Genomic DNA, 21,230 nt, shown 5'->3' with positions numbered 1-21,230 from the left:
GTTTGTGTCAAACCAACCATAGTTAATGTTAACCAGTTTGTCACTTCAGACTGCAGTTATGTAGAAGTGAAAACTTCTGTATAGGAGGGGGAGAAGGGAGAGAAAAGTACACAGACTCAAGGCTTGCCTAGGCTAATTCATGCCACACTAAACTGTGCTTTCACATAACATCCGAATGCAATTTGTGTGAGTCTATAGAATTTATTTGCTGGCTATTTGATGCAGAGATTATGCCTGGTGCTTTGGCTTGCAGTTTCTGTGCTTTTTGGTATATATGAGTCACTTTGTTAGTGGCTTAACACTTCTCTTGAATATTTGAACTTCTGTATGATGGTATATTTTGTGCATGCTATACAACTTGGAATATGTTTAGCATATATACCCTGGATATGGCTAGCCTGTTGGGGACTTAGGTATGATTCTGGTGTAGCTCTGTAAGCTGCCTGGGTGGGATTCCATCTGGGAACCATATGTAAAGCTCTGTGTGCTCTTTGAAAGGTGAGCAGGGTATATGTTGAAATAAATAAAAGTAAAAGATAAAATAAATAATGCTTTTTGCTTTTAATATAGAATCAACAGACCTCTTATTCTAAGAAGAGTGTTTATGGTTGTCTCAAATTTGCTTCAGAAATTTTCCTTAAAATGAACTTTAGATATTTTAGTAAATATGTTAAAGAAGGAAAAAAAGAAAGCGCAAGATGCTCTTCTCCAACTCAGTGCTTCTCCCAAGGAGATCGCAACCTCAGAAAGTGAGATGTTTTCTGTCACTTTGGAAAGTAGATCCAGTTTACTTCACAGGAACACAGGTTAGTGGCTTCAGACTATTCTCCAGTGTTTAATTACTATGTGCCATCCCTTGAGGTGCTGTACTTACATGTAGAATATAATAAAGGCTGACTGTAGTATTTCTGCATCATGTCTCTACTCTTTTGCTTCTACTTCATATATGCAGAAAGGTTTATTTGTCCAGCCAATTAGGTGTCATAAGTAGCTTTTACTCGGTGGAAAATGTGATTAAGAAATGGCTATCAAGTCCTGGAACAGTGCCTGGATTAATTAATAGTCTGGAGAGCCAATAAACTGAAACAGGCAGATGCCCTGTGTTTGAGCTGTTTCTGAGTCTGGGAAATTGGTCAGTTGCCTGTTCTGGATGGGGTTGCAGTCCCTCTGAAGGAACAGGTATGTAGCTTGTGGGTACGCATTGATCCAGCATTGTCACTGGAAGCTCAAGTGTCCTCAGCTTCTAGGAGTACTTTTTATCAGCTCTGGCCAGTAAGCCAGCTGCAACCATTCCCCGACAGGAATAGCTTGGCAACAGTAGTTTGTGCAGTGGTAACCTCTAGACTTGATTGCTGTAATGTTATTTACTTGGGGCTGCCTTTGAATTTTGTCAGAAACACGCAGCTAGTGTAAAACACTACTGCACAGTTTGCTCTCTGGGGCAAGCAGTTGACAACATGTGACACCTCTGTCCCACAGTCTGCAAATTAGTTGCTGAATTAGATTCAAGGTTTCACTCCTGGTGTATAAAGACTGGGGTATCTGGGAAGCTAGCTCCCCTTATACATTCCAACCTGTTGACTTGGCTCTCTGGATGAAGATCCATTGATGATGCCACAAGTGCCTGTGGTGAATCAAGCAGAGATTTGACCATATGCTTTTAACATTGTGGCATCCATTCTGTGGCATTCCCTTCACCTAGAAGTGAAGCAAACCCCAGTGTTATGTTTTTGTCATTTGTTGAAAACTTTGTCTTTTTTATCTCTGTAGTTTTTATTTCTTGTTTATTATGTTTTAGTGCTGCTTGATTATCTGCATTATGTTTTATATGCTATTTATGTGCACCACTCTGCCGTTTTCTGGATGTAGTTGGTTTAGAAATTCTGAAATCATTCAGTCTTACTGTGAGCTTTAATAAAGCAAATTATACTTATGGAGGCTGTTCACTGTATGGCTTAAGTTATCTATGGTAAGAGTGGGGAACTGCCAATCTGCTGGCCAAATGTAGCCTCCTCATTTGGCCTGCAAGGCCATTTTGGGGAAGCTGTGCCCACTCACCTAACACCTGAAATCCTACATGAGGTCAGGGGTAGATAAGAGATTTAATTCCCTGTAGAAGAAATGTGAACATCATCAAGGTAGAAATACTGTTGTTGTTTAGTCGTTTAGTCGTGTCCGACTCTTCGTGACCCCATGGACCAGAGAACGCCAGGCACCTCTGTCCTCCACTGCCTCCCGCAGTTTGGTCAAACTCATGCTGGTAACCTCGAAAACACTATCCAACCATCTCGTCCTCTGTCGTCCCCTTCTCCTTGTGCCCTCCATCTTTCCCAACATCAGGGTCTTTTCCAGGGAGTCTTCTCTTCTCATGAGGTGGCCAAAGTACTGGAGTCTCAGCTTCACAATCTGTCCTTCCAGTGAGCACTCAGGGTTGATTTCCTTCAGTATGGAGAGGTTTGATCTTCTTGCAGTCCATGGGACTCTCAAGAGTCTCCTCCAGCACCATAATTCAAAAGCATCAATTCTTCGGCGATCAGCCTTCTTTATGGTCCAGCTCTCACTTCCATACATCACTAGTAGAAATACTACTATTTAATAAAAAAGGTATAAAACATCCTTTCTCTTTGTTAAATGTCATGATTTCATTGAACAAATTTTGTGTTAAGTGAAATGAAATCTGATGATATGAATGGTTCACTTCAGACCTTTCTTACAATACAAGCATTTAAGCAGTCTGATAGGCCAGTTAAATTTTGGGGAGGAGGGCAGGAACTAAATCCTTCCTTTGTTATATTGAAGTGAAGGAAAGCTTGAATACTAAATGTCAGTACTGAAAAAGAAGACCATATTGTTCTTTTTAAAATAGCAGTGGTCTCAGTGTGTTTATGTTGTTTGAACATGTGTTCTAAATAGTCACCTGGAACTATTCAGTGCTCTAGAAGTCCCCGCATGACTCACTCCATCCTTTTAACCATTTGAGATTCCAAAAAAAAAAAAAAAAAGGCAAACCATGAGTGCTGAAAGGCATCTGAGATAGAAGTTTTCATTCAAACAGCTTCCCACCATCAATAACTCTTTGGGTTTTATAAAACCACTATCAAGTATTAGATGAGGAATAAACAGCTGATCAAGAATAAACGGAGTTGGGTCCATAGGGCTCCTAAGACAAATGGAAGAGTCGTACCTTTGACATTACAATTTCAGAAGTTGTAGTCAGTTCTAAGCAGAATGACAAAAAAATGTACTGTGAAGAAGAAAAATAGAAATGGAGACAATTTAAATGATGAAACGTGATCTTGATTTATTTATTTTTACTAACATTAGGAAAAGTGGTTAATAAGTAATCTCAAAAAGGATTAACATTTAATATGCAATGACAGTTTGAGAGGTAGACCAACAGAACGGAAGAGCCTACTAATACTGAGTGGCAACGGGAGGGCGAGAGAACACTCACAGCCTTACCAGTAGGAGATGCAAGACAGCTAAAGAGTGGGGTAACAATGCTTTAGATACGTGAATAAAGTCAGTGTGCTACATAAAGCTAAACCTTCTGAAAGTGTGGGTTACAACCCACACAGATGGGTCCCAGAATATTTCAGGGAGGATTGAGCAATGAGGAACTTTTTTCCTTTAGTATAATGGAAGGTGTCCCAAAGGTCATTTAATTCAACCTCTTGTCATTGCAGGAAACTGGGAAGATCCAGTTCTGATGTAAGATTAAAGCATGGCTTAATGCAAATGAGCAAGCATATGGGTTCCGAGAGAGGAGATTGTGGCTGCTCCTCCCTGGCCAATTTGCTGTTGCACTGCACTAAGCTAAGTCATGGGTGTCATCTGGATTTGAGTTTGTTCTATGGTTTAGAGCTCATGGTTTGTCTGGGAGAGCTAAATGATTATCTCAGACACAGATAGCATGCTAAACCAAACCATAGCTTAGCTCAGCACAGCAGCAAAATGACCAGGGAAAAGAAAAGCTACTGCAATCTCCTCTCTGCAAACAACACAATTCAAAGTGTTGGTGCTGACCTTTAAAACCATAAATGGCCACGGCCCAGTATACTTGAAGGAGTGTCTCCACCCCCATTGTTCAGCCCGGAGACTGAGGTCCAGCTTCGAGGGCCTTTGGTGGTTCCCTCCTTGCGAGAAGTGAGGTTACAGGGAACCAGGCAGAGGGCCTTCTCGGTAGTGGCACCCACCCTGTGGAACGCCCTCCCATCAGATGTCGAGGAAACAAACAACTACCTGGCTTTTAGAAGACATCTGAAGGCAGCCCTGTTTAGGGAAGCTTTTAAGCTCTGATGTTTTATTGTATTTTTAATATTTTGTTGGAAACCGCCCAAAGTGGCTGTGAAAACCCAGCCAGATGGGCAGGGTATAAATAAATTATTATTATTATTATTGGCAACAACAACAAGACTGAGTTTAAAATGCAAGAACCAAATTTAAGTTCATTTTGATACTACTTGAGTTAGGGTCATGAGACTAAAGCTGCAAAATTCCTAAACACTAAGAAGTGAACCTCATTACATGTAGTAGGAATTACATTTGACTAAACGAGTACAGGAGTGCTCTGTTAGCATTTGAAAATTGAATATCTGAAGGGGGGGGAATCTGTTCTAACGACTCTATTGTGCTATGTTAAATCTTGCTTGTCAGGCCTAGTCTGCCTTGGAATCCTCTCATGTTCCATTATCAGTAGATGTCTTGGGTTTGATAAAATGAGTAGCTTGAGTCTGAGCCAGTGGTATAGAACTCACAAGTAGACGTATGATATTAAAGCAAGGGTGTTTTCCCCCATATCAATATTTTCCACATTTCACTTACTTTATGATTCCAGTTTATAATCAAGAAGAGATTTCCTATATGTTATTAAACTGCTATGTCATTTCTTTTCATTTTGTGGCATGCAATATTTTCATTTGTTCCTGTAGGTAGTGTGAAATTTAATTGCCAGAAGGTGCTTTTTTCATAATTACGGCTTTCAGATTAGTGATATAAACCATTGTGAAGAACCTGCAACTTAGAGCCATGTAAGAATTCTGTAAGAGTTCTTCAGGATCATTTGGATGGAATGGCCTAGGAAAGAGTAGGTTTAATAACTGTTCTTTATACAGTCAAAGGAGATAATCAAAGGAGGTAAACAAAGTATGAAAATGTATAAAAAACAAAGTATAAAAATAAAATGGACAATATTAGCTAAAATAGCTTCAACACAATTCAAGACTAAAACAAACATTTAAAAATGGGACATATTTTTGTGGTAACAATAAGATTAAACAGCAACTGAATCAAAGGCTTTTTTTAAAAAAAAGAAAGTCTTCAAGTTAGATTTAACTTCCAAGAGCAGGGTGTTCCCCATAACAAGAGCCACAGAGCAGGTTTGGGGCAGCTCAGACCCGTGGGCCAAATGGGGCCCTTCAAGCCTGTCTAGTCCTCAATACTCTCCCAATTTTTTGCCTCCTCCCCTCTCCCCAGGCCCAAAACCTCCCTGGGTCCTTTTGCTACTGCAATGTGTCCTTGAATTGTGATCATGTCTCCTTGCTTGTCTGGATAGAGACTGGTGATGTGTGTGTTGATGCCTGTATGGCTGGAATGTAGCCTGCTGTACAAAGGTAAGAGTCACATCCATTGCACTGTCCACTTTTGCCTCTGGCTTGCAGTCTCCAGAAGGTTTCCCACAATGCAATGCAGCCTCCAGAGTGCAAAAAGGCTCTCTATCACTGCCATAGAGAAAGCCCTATTGTGTATTGCCAACTGTACCTCAGAAGTCAGCTGCATGTGCAAGAGGATGACATCACTTGAGCTTAAAGGACAGACAGATTCTCAGAGGAGGAGATGGGTTTTCAAGTAGCTATTTAGGGCTGATGATCAGCACCTTGAATTGAACTTGGAAAGGAATCAGCAGTCCAGTCTTGTCTTGCAAACCCAATGTCAACAGTAGATGGACACGCAGAATCCAGAGACTGCTAAACTGCATAGGAAGATGGATTACTTAATTTTGTAAAAAGTGGACAACTTCAATATCTTATTTTTATTTAGAGATAAAAGCATATGCTTGCCATCTTCTGTCTAGTCTGTCCGGCAAGCTTCTGGCAACATATATGAAACTCACAGATCGTTACAAATATAAACTTGTAGAAATATAAAATTTTAAATGCCTTTATAATGTATACCTGTCAAGCAAGTGAAAGCTGACTGGTCTGACTGGAATGAAGAGAAGTCCTTTGTGTTCTAATCAATTCTTTCTTGGGCAAATAAAAGAGAGATCTGTTGCAGATTTAATTTGTAGTGTTCTCTTTTCCACTTAGTTAATTCTCTTCATTATCTTTCTTATCTATTTCCAATTGACTTATAAAAAGAGAGTCTGGCTGAAGCAGGAAAAGTAGAATTAACTCACAGACTCCATTTGATGGCAAAAACCTCCTGGAACAAAGAATTAAATACACTGGAGACAGCCTTATCCAGATGAGTTGAATGTGTTATTCTGGAATCCAACAAGAAGGCTGGAAAAACATGACCTTCAAATCTTAGAACACATTCAGTAAGATCTGACTACACGTCTTGATCAGAAATAAATACACAGAGGAGGTCGGACAAAGCAGCCAATAGCAACCTTTCCAACATCCATAAAACACTAGACCACCTAACTTCATCATCTGTTGACTTTGGCCACTGAATGTTATTATCTGCCTTGTTTTTTTATTTAAAAAAATAGTTTTACTCTCTTAATTTCACTTCTCTGTTAATGGTTGTGTGTGTGTGTGTAATAGTCACTATTTTTTATGAACAGATAATAACTAGGGAACAAATGTGCTCTCTTGTTTTGTGGCGTGAGATTTTCTCTCTCTCAATCTCAGGATGTCCTTTTAGCAGCAACAGATACCTGGATGATGCTTTATGAGCTAGATTTGATCCTTCCTTCTTGCAGAATATGTTAGTGGCATTTGCTGCAGTTGAACTCATGGTAAATTTTGATATTAGCTCAATAGTAGAAGAAAAGCCACAACTTAAAACTCCACACAGCAAGAATTTAGCTGGCAGAAATGTAAAGGATGAAGAAAGGCAGTGTGGTTAATGATCTAACTTGAGTGGATTCCTTTTTATCAGAAATCACACATTTTTAATTGGCACAATATCACAAATAAAGACACAGATGCCAATAGTGTGAAAATAAAAAAGTTGTTAAAGATATGCAGCTGGTGTTCATTTCAACAGTTCTCAAAACAATCCATTATTATACCATTTTTATAGATTAATTCCAATGATGTCAAATAAACACAATCAGCATCTGCTGGTCCTGCTGGAGACCACATTCCCCAAACTGATCTCTGACTAGGACTTAGCTGAGCTAGAGAAAGACTGCTGCTTCTTGGCTTTCTTGTTGGAAGCCAATGCCCAATCTTAGGCTCTTACTTCAGAGCCCACCTAGACATAGCAACAAGGAAGAAAAGGATTGCTGCCCAACAGTCACAGCTCTGGGGAAAGAATGAGCAAGCCTCAAATTGAACTAGCAAGTTCAGTGTGTGTGTGTGTGTGTGACTGTTTTTACTATTCCTCTGGGAGCCGTCTGGAGTGGCTGGGGAAACCTGGAACCAGCCTTGATTCCAAATGATGGGGCTGATTGCAGTTGTAGTCCAAAAGATCTGTAAGATGCAAGGTGGTTAAAGGTTGATTTACTTAATCTGTCAGAGTCTCCCAAGTTTCCATTGTAGAAGTTTCCTTATGTAAAACATGGCTGATGGTTGCTTGTTGTCTACATTTTTCTTACTGTTCACCCATATGTTTTTGACAGGACGTGGATTCATTTTGAGAAATGTTACACTGTGAGAGAGAGAAAGAATGACTTGTTCAACACCCAGTGAACTCCATAGCTGAACAAAGACTTATGATTTATTAGAAACTTCACAAATGGGTTCCATAGAGCAGAATTCTTAAACCTTGGGCCCCCAGACATTGGTCTACAACCTGCATCATCCCTATCCAGCTTATCCAATGGTTAGGGGTTATGGGAGTGGGAGTCCTTCAACATCTGGGGACCCAAGGTTGAGGTAGACAACTAGTACAAAACCTATGGACCTTAATAGTATAGGCATGCCTAAAGAAAAAGATTACTACTGATTTCATTGATTACTAAGTAGTTCCTCTTCTCTGTGCTGTGTTGCTTTTACAGTGAGCATCATGTGCTGAAATGATCTCCTCCTTAATCCTGAGAGGGGGAGGGCTTGTCCTAGATCTTTATTAGATGTTTGTACTGATTTAAGAGCGTTTTTTGGTATTGGCTGATTTAAAAGTTCTGCTGCATAGTAAAAGGAACCTGTTGAAATCAGTGGCAAATCCCCAGTTAATTAAAAAAAATCATCCAAAGGCTATTTAAAAACAACCTACTAACTATAATTTCCGTGCGCTGCTCTGGTTCGCCAGAAGTGGCTTAGTCATTCTGGCCACATGACCCGGAAGCTGTATGCCGGCTGCCTCAGCCAATAAAGCGAGATGAGCGCCGCAACCCCAGAGTCGTCTGCGACTGGACCTAATGTGTCTTGTATCACAGATAAATAATCATTATGATACGCTGTTTCTTTTGCAGAAGAAAATAATTGAGGTTTTAATAAACATGCCATTACTGTCTAGAATTCTCAGATATGAACAAAGATTGAACATAAAACTCTAGAGCTGTTTCATGAAATGAACTTTAAGGCTATATTGAAGGACTTTATCTTTTTGAGGCAAGTTGTTTAGTTAATTCTTATGTTTCATTTGGAATTCTTTTTTGTGTGAAGATTTTAGCATTCCTTTGTTTTTAATAGATGTTCTTTAGACTAAAAATTATTGGGAATGAGTTTATAGAGTTGTGTGTGCATATCTCCTGTTTTGCAGAGGCTTCCCTCATTAAGGCTAACTGCAGATAGAATATTCCCAAACTTCTGATCATGGTTTTCATGTATCATCATGGTCTCTCCTCCCCTCTCCTTGGTGAATATTACCCTCCCTAACTAACTAACTAACTAAGATTGCCCTCATGAACAGAATTTTAAAGCAGAGTTTTGAAGTGGGATATTAAAAGCCCCGCAATTCCTTGCTACTAGGAAACAACAATAAAACAATAAAAGTGGTAGGATGGAAAAGAAGCTGGAAGCAAAACTTAACTGTCATTACAGACTAGATTTTAAAACCAGAAGTGGAATGTCCAAGGTTTCTGTTGGGAATATAAATGTTTCTTTGAATGTGGAAATACTGAAAAGGGATGTCGGGGTTGGGGTTTTCTATGCAGACATCCCATTCTGTTTAAGCAGGTTTATTTAATTAACTAGATTCTGGTGCAGAATTGTTTACAGCTGTAGGATCTATCGCAGCAGGCTGCATGTTGAAATAGGATAGTATGACTAGTAGTTTCCATAATGTATCATAACTTTTTATCTTAGTAGAAATTGGTGACTTAAAAGTATCAGACAACTATGCAGGTGCTTGAATATAATTGCCACATTTTATTAGCAAGGCTTTAGGACTTCTAGCAAAAAAAAATATGGCAGTTTGTATGCTTTTTTCTTGTAGGAAGAGATGTATAAAGGTGTCTTCCAAGTGGATGCTTGTCCAAGCAGGTTGCCAAAAGAGCCTCGGGAGCAGCTTTATTTAGTACTTCTTCCTTGCAGATGCAGGGTAACTTAGGCACCAAAGCAGTCATTCACACATGCTTTTTTCCAGCATTAATGTAAATCTTTATCTTAGGGATAGTTCAGACATTAGTGAGCTAGAGATTTGTGTTTGCCAAGACTGTTACCATCAGGCAAACTGCACATATGACTCATGGCATAAATATGTACGTCCATATTTACATATGTGTGTGTTTTCTGTCGTTCTTCACCTCAAATAGGTGAAGAGGAACATACCGTCTTTTTCTGTGTATAAGACTAGGTCCTTTTCCTAAAAAATAATGTCAAAAATTAGGGGGCGTCTTATGCACAGATAGTGTCTCCCCCCATTTTCTTAAATCTGAGTCCCCCAAAATAGGGGCTGCCTTATACATGGGGGCATCTTATAGACAGAAAAATATGGTAGATATCAGATATATGTAGATGGATCTTAATGACCACATGTTAGGGTGTACAGTGGAAGGTGCCCAGTCCTAATGCGCCATAATTATTTTGCCCTAATGCCCCATAAATATTTTTTAAGAATGATTATGAGAACGATCCCTTGGAAACAGTAATATGCAACATGGGTCTAATTGTCTGAAAATTAGTATATGTGTGTGGGGGGAGAATGTTATTCAGTCTTGAAAAATTGTAACTTTAGGGGCTGTAGATACAAGCCACTTAATATTCTAAGTCCACAGAAAATCTACAATTCATTTTAAGAGCTGTAATACCTTAATAGCTTTTGTTTGGAAACCTTATCTGCATACATTAACAATGGACATGGGCAATAGCTTGAGTAGAAGACACTTTTGTTTGTGCAAGGAAAAACTTGAATTTACACTGTTGTAGTCCTCCCTGTAGGGACGCGGGTGGCACTGTGGGTTAAACCATAGAGCATAGGACTTGGCAACCAGAAGGTTAGCAGTTCGAATCCCCGCGACGGGGTGAGCTCCCATTGCTTGGTCCCTGCTCCTGCCAACCTAGCAGTTCGAAAGCACATCAAAGTGCAAGTAGATAAATAGGTACCGCTCCGGCGGGAAGGTAAACGGCATTTCCGTGCGCTGCTCTGGTTCACCAGAAGCGGCTTAGTCATGCTGGCCAAATGACCCAGAAGCTGTACGCCGGCTCCCTCGGCCAATAAAGCGAGATGAGCACCGCAACCCCAGAGTCGGCCACGACTGGACCTAACGCTCAGGGGTCCCTTTACCTTTACCTTAGTCCTCCCTGTGCAGGCCCTTCATTCCCGTGTCACAACCTACACCACTTAGAGAGTTCTATGGCTCTCAGGGTTTTCTTTTTCTTCTAGAGACGCAAGTGCTATAAAAAGAGGTTGCAAGCTAGCTTTCTCTCAATTTTACTTTCTCTCAGTTTCTCATGTTTTGAATCTTAAATTTAGTTCTCCCAATTTCCACATCAGTTTGCGGGGGTTTTTTATAAAAAAAAAATTCATGACTTACTATGTCATCTAATATATATATTTTTTTTCACAGTTATGTCTAATGTTTTTGGAATCACTTCCCCCTCATATAATGTACTTCTTTGCATTTTATAGTGCCATTTCCCTAAAACAATGCACTTTCCCCTTATATACACTTTTTGTACATATTTTTGTTTTGAGAACCACATCACTAAATTATTGAGACATACTACCCTCAACACTTACATTTTAGCACAGTGATCTAAGGATCATAGTGTTAAGCTGTCAGTTTCTGATGTAAATTCTGAAGAAACGGTTTGGAATTGCACAACAAATTATAAAAGGTAAACTGAAACAGCATTTATATAAATAGCAGTCCATCTTTATTTGCTGTTCTCCATCAGCACACTTAAAATTTCTTTTCTTTCCTTGAAATAAATGTAATGAAGAAAATTAGTGAAGTGTCATTGAAATTTAATCAAGATCGCATTTCCAAACTCATTAAGTGTCATTGCTTCTTGGGAACATTAAGATTTCTAAATTAGATTAAAGCTCCCATTTTAAGCCTTAGAGGATTTGAAATGTTGCTTTTAAATCTAGATTAATTGCTACAATCCGCTTTAGTTGCGTCATTCCCATATAGTCTTGTGTTCCCTGTAATAGGCATTTGTACCTAAGGCGAATAATCAGGCATGGTTAATGAAATACCATGAATGTTTGTGGAAGATTAATAGAATTTCAGAAAACATTTCTTTTATATTTCGACCAACCTGTCTGTGTAAATAATGTTAAGTGCATATTTTTCCTGTGGTAAAGATTAGTAAGAAATCTTCCTGCTCGTGTGGTGAGCTTTTTCCTATGTTGTGTGATTTACAGAGTGAAATTCACTCCTTAAAGAAAGCCTCATAAAATGTCTATCCACCAATGAATTTTTAGAGGAAATTGATGTTGTTAGTATTGCATACTGTAATGGGAAAAGGGGGCTGCTCGTGCGTAAGCGTTTAAAGCCTCCCAGCTTTACCATCAGTTCCTAAACTTTCCCAGTCTGAGGAGCCATGGGTGCGTGGCTACCTCAATCGCTGGCAGAATCCATCAGTGGGCGATTCCGGAATTTACTCCAACATAAGAGTTCCTTGACGGAAACTCTTCTTCTGGATTCTCTGCGTGACAGTTTCCTCCGCGGAGTGGGCGTCCCCAGCGGAGGTCCTGAGCCCTCCCTGCTATTCTCACTGGAAACATCTTGGAGCCCTTCCTCCGATTGAGTTTCTGCAGGAACTCTCCCTCTCCCCCTACTGGATCCTTCCTCTGCATCCGAGGCTCTCCTAGCCTCCTTGAGCCATTCCACCACCTGACTCTCCGATGGCAGTTCCCTGACACATACTGTCATTTTCAAACACTCCACAAAACATCAGAGTCTTATTGCAGGAGTTCATTTTAATGTAGTGACACACTACCTCAGCTTTGGACATAAATTTCCAGGAAAATATACCCCCTTTCTTTATTAATATTTTTATTATTTAAGAAACGAATGCAAACATGAAAATAATAATAACAGCAAACTGTGTATGTGTGTGTTGACATGTATCTGAAATGAAAACATATTGGCATTCAAAGTGAATGAAATAAATTGCAAATGGAAAAAAAATATATTATATGAATGCTATAAACCAAAAAGTTTTTCCAAGGTGTCTAATGTTAGATACATCCAGAAATAAATTTTACAGAGTTCCTAATAATGCATGTGGGAGAATATTTCCTTGTTGCATTAATATATTATGAACACAGTCAATTTTTCAAAATATTCTCTTGATTTTAACATCTTTTCTCCAAGCTTGTATGATGAAAATGCCAGTTTGCACCATTATAGCACATCAGTAATTTTCTGGATATGTTGTACTTGCCAGTTCTCATGGCCATTTGTAACATGACAAAGCTACCACGAATTGACTGTGCCCTACAGTTTTGCTAAAGTGAAGTGGTTTGAAGTATTCAAAGATACAGAAATTGCCGCATTGTGGTTAAGCCAAGTTTTTGAAGCCTTTTTAGGACTTGCTGGATTGTAAACTCATTCTACGGTGAAGCAACCGCACAACTGTTTTCCCTGCACAAGAAGAGCATAAAAAGTCAACTCGTAGTGTTTCTGCAATACCAAATATGGTTTTGTGAATCATTACGAAGACATTTTCAGCTAGTTTTTGTAGCCACGAAGTGCATTATTTTCTAACAGAAGTCATGGTGCATATAGTATAATAGAAACAGAGATACTTTCCCAGCCTTTCTTAACTTACATATTCTCTCCAACACAAGCATCAGTGTTGGGAGAATGTTTGGAAACCTGTGTTAATGTGAAGAATGTGTGAACTCAAGTTCATTGCATTTGCACTGAATATATATTGTATATTACTATGGACTCTTAAAAAAAACTTCTTTTAGAAGGCGTGTTTTCTTATTTCTCTGCAAATGTTGCTATCTTATAAAGGGATGCTCATATAATGTTGTAACCAGATGAAAGCTAACCTTTTGCTTCAAGCTCATCAGTCCTATGCCAGATTCTGTAGGCACAATGAATCATGATAATTATACATGGGTGAGAGCATTTCATAGCTGTTTAAGGATGGGTTGTTTGCAACAGTGTGAATCTAGGACATAAAAAGAATTGTCTATAGCATTTGGAATCCATTTACCTTGGACAGTTCACCAAAGACTTCATATTTCGTTCCTCCAAGGGAAAAGATGACTCCTCATCAAAACAAATTAAAGCTGGTCAAAGGAAACTTTTAAGGAAATGAATTGAAAGCATTTGAGACTGGAAGAAAAAGCAGCTAAAGAGTTACACCACTGCTTCATGCATTATAGCCCTTAGACAACATGATCCCCAAAAGAACATTTCAGATGGCTTCTAAGCCTTGAGGTTCATTTTGAGTTGTAGCTTCCTGAAGACTTCTTTGACCCCCTATGCAAAATATTTCCTGCCCTTCTTTCTCCTGTTTCCATGAAACAGCACTTTGGAATAGTTCTTTATATTTCTTTATATCTTAATCACTGAGATAGAGATTAAATGCAAGGTGTTCCTTCAGGAAGACCAATATAAACCATGGCAGTACCAGTAGGGCAGGCATGGCCAAACATGTTGTGGCTTTGAATCTTACCTTGCCTACCAGTCTGAGCATTAAAGTGTCGGAATCTCTGCTACTCCTCTGGTCGAGCCTTCAGAATCTCCTCCAACGATGATTAACGACCTGAGCCTTTGATAAGGCTCCAGGCACATTCCCCATTCAGCAAAGTATCAAAGCAGCAGAAGAGACAAGATGTTTGAGCTACATTGCTAGGTTTCATTTCTAACTACGCAGACAGAAAAGAAATATACATGCTCTCTCTGGGAAAACAGAGAGCAACTGGAAAACAAAGGAACAGGAAACCAGTAACATCACATCCGTCTCCTGTCTTCCATGAGACTTCCAACAGTCGGGAATCTCTGAAATGCAAAACAGAGTCTTGTGACTCCAAGCACTGCACAGTGGCATAAACAGAAAGCAACATAAAGATTATGGCAGAATCCATACTCTTGAGTTCAAGCTCTTCATCCAATAATAGCCTGGACAATTTCCTTGTGGGGCACTATATACTGGTGCTGGTGTGCTGTGATTGGGTGCTGAATTACACCACATCCTGTGCTCTTTTATCATGGTGATGTGGGTAGGATGGAATTTTATGGGTGGGTAGGGTATTGCAGCAAGTCTGGAGTGTCACCTTAGTCCGAAGGAGTATAAGATATAGTATGAGTGTTCTCTTTCCCCTGCCTTGCCTATGTCATGCTTTCGACTTCATCCCATTTAACCATCCCACTAGTGTATCTTTACCAGTGAAACAGCCCCACTGGCAGGGTGTTCCACCAACAGCTGTCATGGCTTTATCGTCTCTAGCATCCCACTGATACAGTACACCTTCTGCCGAATCCTATGATACCTCAGCAAGCTTTATAACACATTGTTTCCCTGCACTGGCACTAATTCTAAATTTCCAGTTCTTTAGGCTGCTGAGATTGCCAGGAAGGGCTGTAATAGAGCATAAAACACCACTGAATTAAGATAAATATATTCAAATTTATTACACATAGCCCTGAGAAGTAAAGACAGAAGGCCTATGATTGATCATTCCACACAAAATATGAATCCATCATATTAACAGAACTGGTCCAGGTGGATTTTAAAAAATGGCTGGAAGATGAGAACTCATATAGTTCAGAATAAACAGTGATGATGTGGAAAAGGTGTCTTACATTAATCTTATCTCAGCGGAGAAGTATATTTATAGATGAAGCAAGACTTGCTAGACTCAAAGCTAGAGGCAGTGGGGGTAGACACTCTAATGTGCTATTGGCAAAAATAGAGAATTGTTCCTGTTAGCTGGTGGTTAGTAAGAGTAGGTTTCAAGTCTATGAAATGCAGACTTCCAGATCATTGTTTGAGGAATGGACACCTTAGAAGAACTATTTTGTGTCTGTCTTCTTTGTTCCTTTCTGCTGTATGCCACAATGTTCAGCATTAAACATGGCAGTCAAAGTTCTTTTTCATGTCATGCCCTTATGTCTGTTTGGTTGCTCTTGCACCACTTGTCTTCCAGCTATTTCCAGATCTATTTACTTATGTGGTGCTCCCCAGTAAATCATGGGGCTAATTGAGCTCCACGGTGCTAGAAAGGACACTTGGGTACAATTTCTTAATGGCCCACTGCACCTCACCATTCCATAGTGGGACTAGGAACTCAGAAGAATTGCCAGCATTGGCTACTGGAAAATCTCCCAGAGTATTCAGGAATCCATTGGTTCTCATGAGTCTCCAGGATCAGACCATCTTAATAGGTCCCCCACCCCTGCAGGTTATTATTATTGTGTAGTATTGCTATTAGTAATAATCTTAGGATTAATTATGTTAATCGTATTTCTCATACATTCCGACAGAATGCCACCTGCTGCCCATGAAGAGCTTTTAAGTTAGATCAGACCAGGAAGACTCAATAAAGGGAATACTGCATAGAGAGAGACAGAAGACAAAAATACACTGGGGGACTTGTGCAAAGTATTCTGTGTTAATTACATAACAATACAGTGGTGCCTCGCAAGACGAAATTAATTCGTTCCGCAAGTCTTTTCGTCTTGCGAGTTTTTCGTCTTGCGAAGCACGGTTTCCCATAGGAATGCATTGAAAATCAATCAATGCGTTCCTATGGAAACCGCCTTCAGACCAGGTCCGGGGACAGTCTGTCCCCCGACCTCTTCTGAAGGCCGGCGGGGGGGGGGAAGTATTTGTTTCCCCCCGCCTGCCTTCCCGGGACAGCGGAGACTTCTCCGCTGCCCCGGGGGATCTTAAAATGCTGGCAGGCGGCAGCGAACGCTTCACTGCCGTCCCCCAGCATTTTAAAAGCCCCCGGGACAGCGGAGGACTTCTCCGCTGTCCGGGGCGATCTTAAAATGCTGGCGGGCGGCAGCGCTGCCGCCCGCCAGCATTTTAAAATCGCCCCGGGACAGCGGATTAATTCTCCGCTGTCCCAGGGCGATTTAAAAGCCCCCGGGAAGGCAGGCATGGGGGACAAAGACTTTTGCCCCCCTCCAGCCTTCAGAAGAGGTCCTGGACCTCTTCTGAAGGCCGGCGGGGGGCAAAAGTCTTTGTCCCCCCTGCCTGCCTTCCCAGGGGCTTTTAAATCGCCCCGGGACAGCAGAGAATTCACCCGCTGTCCTGGGGCGATTTTAAAATGCTCCCGGACGGCTTTTGAAGGCGGGGGGGGGAGCAAAGACTTTTGCCCCCCGCCCGCCTTCAGAAGAGGTCCAGAGGGCTCTCCAAGCTGCGGATAGCAGCCTGCTGCCCCGCGTGAGGGGCGCTCTGCTTAAGAGCGCCCCTCGCGCGGGGCAGCAGGCTGCTATCCGCAGCCTAGGCGGGAACTCTTCTGAAGGCTGGCGGGGGAGAAGGGCTTTCCTCCCCACCGCCAGCCTTCAGAACAGCCTTCTGAATGTTGGCGGTGGGGAGGAAAACCTTCCTCCCACCGCAAGTCTTCAAGACAGGTCCGGGAACAGAGGAGAAGCGCTGCGCACCTTCCCCTCTGTTCCCGGACCTGTCCTGAAGGCTTGCGGTGGGAGGAGGGCTTTCCTCCCCACCGCCAACATTCAGAAGGCTGTTCTGAAGGTTGGCGGTGGGGAGGAAAAAGCCTCCTTCCACCGCAAGCCCTGGGAACAGAGGAGAAGCGCTGCGCACCTTCCCCTCTGTTCCCGGACCTCCCACCGCAAGCCTTAGGACAGGTCCGGGAACAGAGGAGAAGGCGCGCTGCGCTTCCCCGCTGTCCCCAGAGATTTCCCTATTGGCTTTCGTCTTGCGAAGCAAGCCCATAGGGAAATTCGTCTTGCGAAGCCGCTAAAAAATCGGAAAACCCTTTCGTCTTGCGGGTTTTTCGTTTAGCGAGGCATTCGTCTTGCGGGGCACCACTGTATTTTGAATTACTTCTGCACGGATTCTAGTTCTACAGGTTTCTGGTATGCAGGGGCATTGATACATTTGCATTGATACTTTAAAGACTTGAAAATGTAAAAGCATTAGCCTACTTCATTGGTTTTCAACCAGTATGCCATAGCACCCTGAGTGCCTTGAATGATAGTCAGAGGTACTGCAGGCAACACTGGCCTCTGTCCCTGTTTCCTTTCCTCCCTCCCTCTGATGCCTTACCACGTCTCTGCCTTCCAAAGGCTTGCACAGCTGTTTGTTGCAGCAGGCCTGGCTACAAACTCCCCAGGTTGATGGTGCCTCTGGGGCTGGCCAGGGGGTACTTCCCAGGCCCCTGTGGGGCAGTGGGAGGAGGCGCCTCTCTTTGGGGCAGGGGGGGGGAGAGATGAGGGGTGGCAGCAGCAACTGCCCAGAAGACTCCCAAGGAGAGGGGAGGAGAGAGGAGGTTGAGGGAACACTCTACAAGGGAGGGTGTTGGAAAAAGGATGAGAGGCTGCCAGCTCGGCAGGCAAGGGGTGACATAACTCTGCTCCTGAGCCCCACAGGGGTACCACAGAAAGAAGGTAGTTGGTTAAGGGAGCCATGGACCCAAAAAGATATAGAAAAGAGAAGGTCGTAGTGCTGAACTATAATTTACTGGGGGAACAAAGGTGAGGCAATAGGAATTGCTCCTCTGCCAGCACAGTTAAATTCCTTCAGGGGTGCATCTGAGGAAGCAGATGGCTGCTTCAGAATGCTTAAACTATTTAAAAAATTGATTCAGTCTTTTTGCTTCTACCAAGTAAAATAACTTTTCTTCTGAAATGTATGTCCTAAAGCAAAGTAGCATAACTTAAAATAAGTTTCAAGAGAGGAAAGAGAAAACTTACTTTTAATGAGCAATCTTTATTGTAAACTGAGCAGTAATAGATATATCCAGTTTGTGAGGAGTTCTAGAAAAAGCGTGATTTCTGACACAGGGAAAAAGAATACTTCTTATTTATTTAGATGTGGTGGCACCAATGGGTGGGGCTCAAAAGTTCTTGTGGCTTTGACTACAGATTTTACTTGGTATCCACTCCCATTTGCCTCTGCCAAACTTGCCATGCTTCTGTCCAGCTCCATTTTTCTCCCTGTACCTACTAATTTAAGGGCTTTCTGTTAGTATGTGTATGCATTTAATGAAGTCACAGCTGGAAACTGTCAAGTGGTCCGGCAGTTCATTTTTGTGCATGTTTACGCAGAATTAAGTCCCTGTGTGTTTACTGGGGTTTCCTCCTAGGAAAGCGTGCAGTGGGCTGGGACTGGAGAGCAGGAGGGATCCATATCTGGATTTTGCCATTAGCCTGGAGAACTTGGACCATTGAGTAGCTACATAGCAGCCCCCCAGGAATAACATCCTTGTGTGTCTTGCGTTTTTAATTTGTAAACTGGATGATGAAGCCCCGCTCTCCCTTTCGTAAGGCCAGTCGGCTGGATCAGACCAAGGGCCCATCTAGTCCAGCATCCTGGTCTCACAGTGGCCAACCAGATGCCTGTGGGAAACCAGCAAGCAGGATTTGAGCGCAAGATCACTCAGCCCTCCTGTGGTTTCCAGCAGTTGATATTCAGAAGGGTTGCCTCCAACTTTGGAGCAAAGAGCATAGCCATTGTGGCTAATAGCCATTGACAGATGATGAATTTGTGTAATCCTCTTTTAAAGCAATCCAAGTGGGTGGCCATCACTGCCTCCTGTGGGTTCCATAGTTTAAGTACATAACAAGTACTTTCTTTTATCTGTCCTGAATCTTCCAACATTCAGTTCATTGGATGTCCATGAGTTCTAGTGTTACGAGAGAGGGAGACAAACTTTTCTCTGTTTACTTTCTCCATGCCACGTATAACTTTATCACCAATGGGAGCCAAACTGAGAGACAATAATTTTCTGAAAAGCAGGATAAAAATGCAATTAAATAAATTTATAAATGTGAACTAGCCAAGTCCTTCCTACATCGTGATGATGCTTAGTTCAGTTATCTCCAAAGAATTGTAGTTCTAACCACACTTACCTAGAAGTAAATTCCATTTCGCTGAGTGGGATTTAATTGCACTTTATTGTATTTTGGACTGGGGTGTGTTTTCTTTGGCACGTGTTTTAGCATTCCTTTAATTTCATTTAATTGGAAAATTTCTATACTGCCCTTCAGCTCAAGTGGTTTCCAGGGCAAATTACAAACAAAATACAAAAAAGCAAATGAAGTTGGTACAATAAATCAGAATACGACAATATCACAATAAAAACCAGCAATCAAGAGCTGCGGTTAAAACAAGTTCAGACTCAGTATGTTATGACTTAAAAGGCCTGAGCACAGTAATAGGAGGCTTGAGTATGCTTTGCTTTATATGTTAATGGGACAGGGATATACACACAAACCCCACCTCCAACGCCCTTGTGCCCCTCTCCACAGTCCCTGACCATCTATGTGTTGCATGGGGAAAGTATGCAGGGGGCTTCTACTTATATTCACTTGAACCTTTATCTGATCAAAGACTCTGAGGAAGCAGAGGCCCTGATGACACAGAGGAGTCTGATTATATTCAAGCAAATGCAAGCAGAATCCTACTGAAGACCTTATCCACAAGCATGGAAACTAAGGAGCATGAGATGCTTGTAAAGACACTGGGGGGACAGGGTTTGTGTTCTACCTCTGATCCCTAGCCAGTAATCAGGGTTGATGGAAGTTCTAATCCAAGAATATGTAGAAGGCATGTTGTTGGCTATTCCCAGATTAGATAATTGCTATTAGTTATGAAGCATGAAAGCAATGGGGGATGGCTATTACTTGATGTCACCCTTGTAGTCTTGACAAAGAGTCTGACCATGATGGAAACAGAATGCTAAACTAGATGGAACTTGGTTTAATCCAGAAAGTCTGGATGTTACATTCAGTTGGTTTGACTAAAAATTCTGGGGCTGCTTTTGTAACAATAGTGATGTTAAAGGGTCATTCTGTGGTTATGAACTACATTAGAACGGTGATTGCATAAAAGCTGCCTAATTCATCTCTTCATGTGACCCAATGCATCTCAGTGATTAGTTGTGCTTGTGATTATGCTAAAATAATAAAACTCTTACATCATAATGCTTGTGTGTGTGTGTGTGTGAGAGAGAGAGAGAGAGAGAGCGCATTAATTGCATGAAATCATTCTGTGAATGTTTGTGAAATGATTCCTACATGTGTATATAATTAAGCTTAGCTCTTATTGGGTGAAATGGACACAATAAGAAGGCTAGTGCAAAGCCTGTTCTCTGTTTAAAATACCACCGGAGCCTATGCTGAGGACTTAACATGGGATTTAAGTAGCGCTTAGGCCTTATGCCTTGCCCTTTGCATTTAGTTTCATTGTGAAGTGTTTTGGAAGTTAGCCTCATAAAATGTGGTTAGCTAGTTTTAAAAGTTCCTTACTGCCTCCCTCTAAAATTATAATCACATGTGAACAGTTTAAATCTAATGGTGTTAAAAGTGACATTATAGTGCCAAAGATTCATTCAGCTCATTTAATCTGGGCACCCACCTTTTCCTTTGAGGGTTTGTGTTTTTCTCAAAGGCTCCATGTTCTTCAGTATAACACTGCAGGGGTACAATGAACTGTCTTGTTTTATGCATTTTCCATTTTTGAAGTAGAGCCCAGTGAAGGTATCCAGATGTATTACACATGCTCTTTGCAAAG

General features: G+C 41.4%; 1 protein-coding gene across 5 annotated transcripts in view; it reads left to right on the top strand.

The window, feature by feature from the left end:
- The window catches only part of KIF6 (kinesin family member 6), a 148,864-nt gene that overhangs the window by 55,761 nt on the left and 71,873 nt on the right, over positions 1–21,230 (top strand). For all 5 annotated transcript variants that reach the window (XR_014562509.1, XR_014562510.1, XR_014562511.1 and 2 more), the window contains exon 13: positions 654–806. Coding sequence is in view for 1 of the 5 variants with exons in the window: in XM_083732325.1 (XP_083588451.1) it covers positions 654–806 (153 nt within the window). In the remaining 4 variants the exon portion in view is untranslated. The remainder of the gene's footprint in view (positions 1–653; positions 807–21,230) is intronic.

This window comes from Podarcis gaigeae, assembly GCF_964106915.1.
Source record: "Podarcis gaigeae genome assembly, chromosome: 3".
Lineage (NCBI taxonomy): Eukaryota > Metazoa > Chordata > Lepidosauria > Squamata > Lacertidae > Podarcis > Podarcis gaigeae.
Note: the sequence above shows the minus strand (reverse complement) of the source record. Positions and strands in the feature narration are given on the sequence as shown.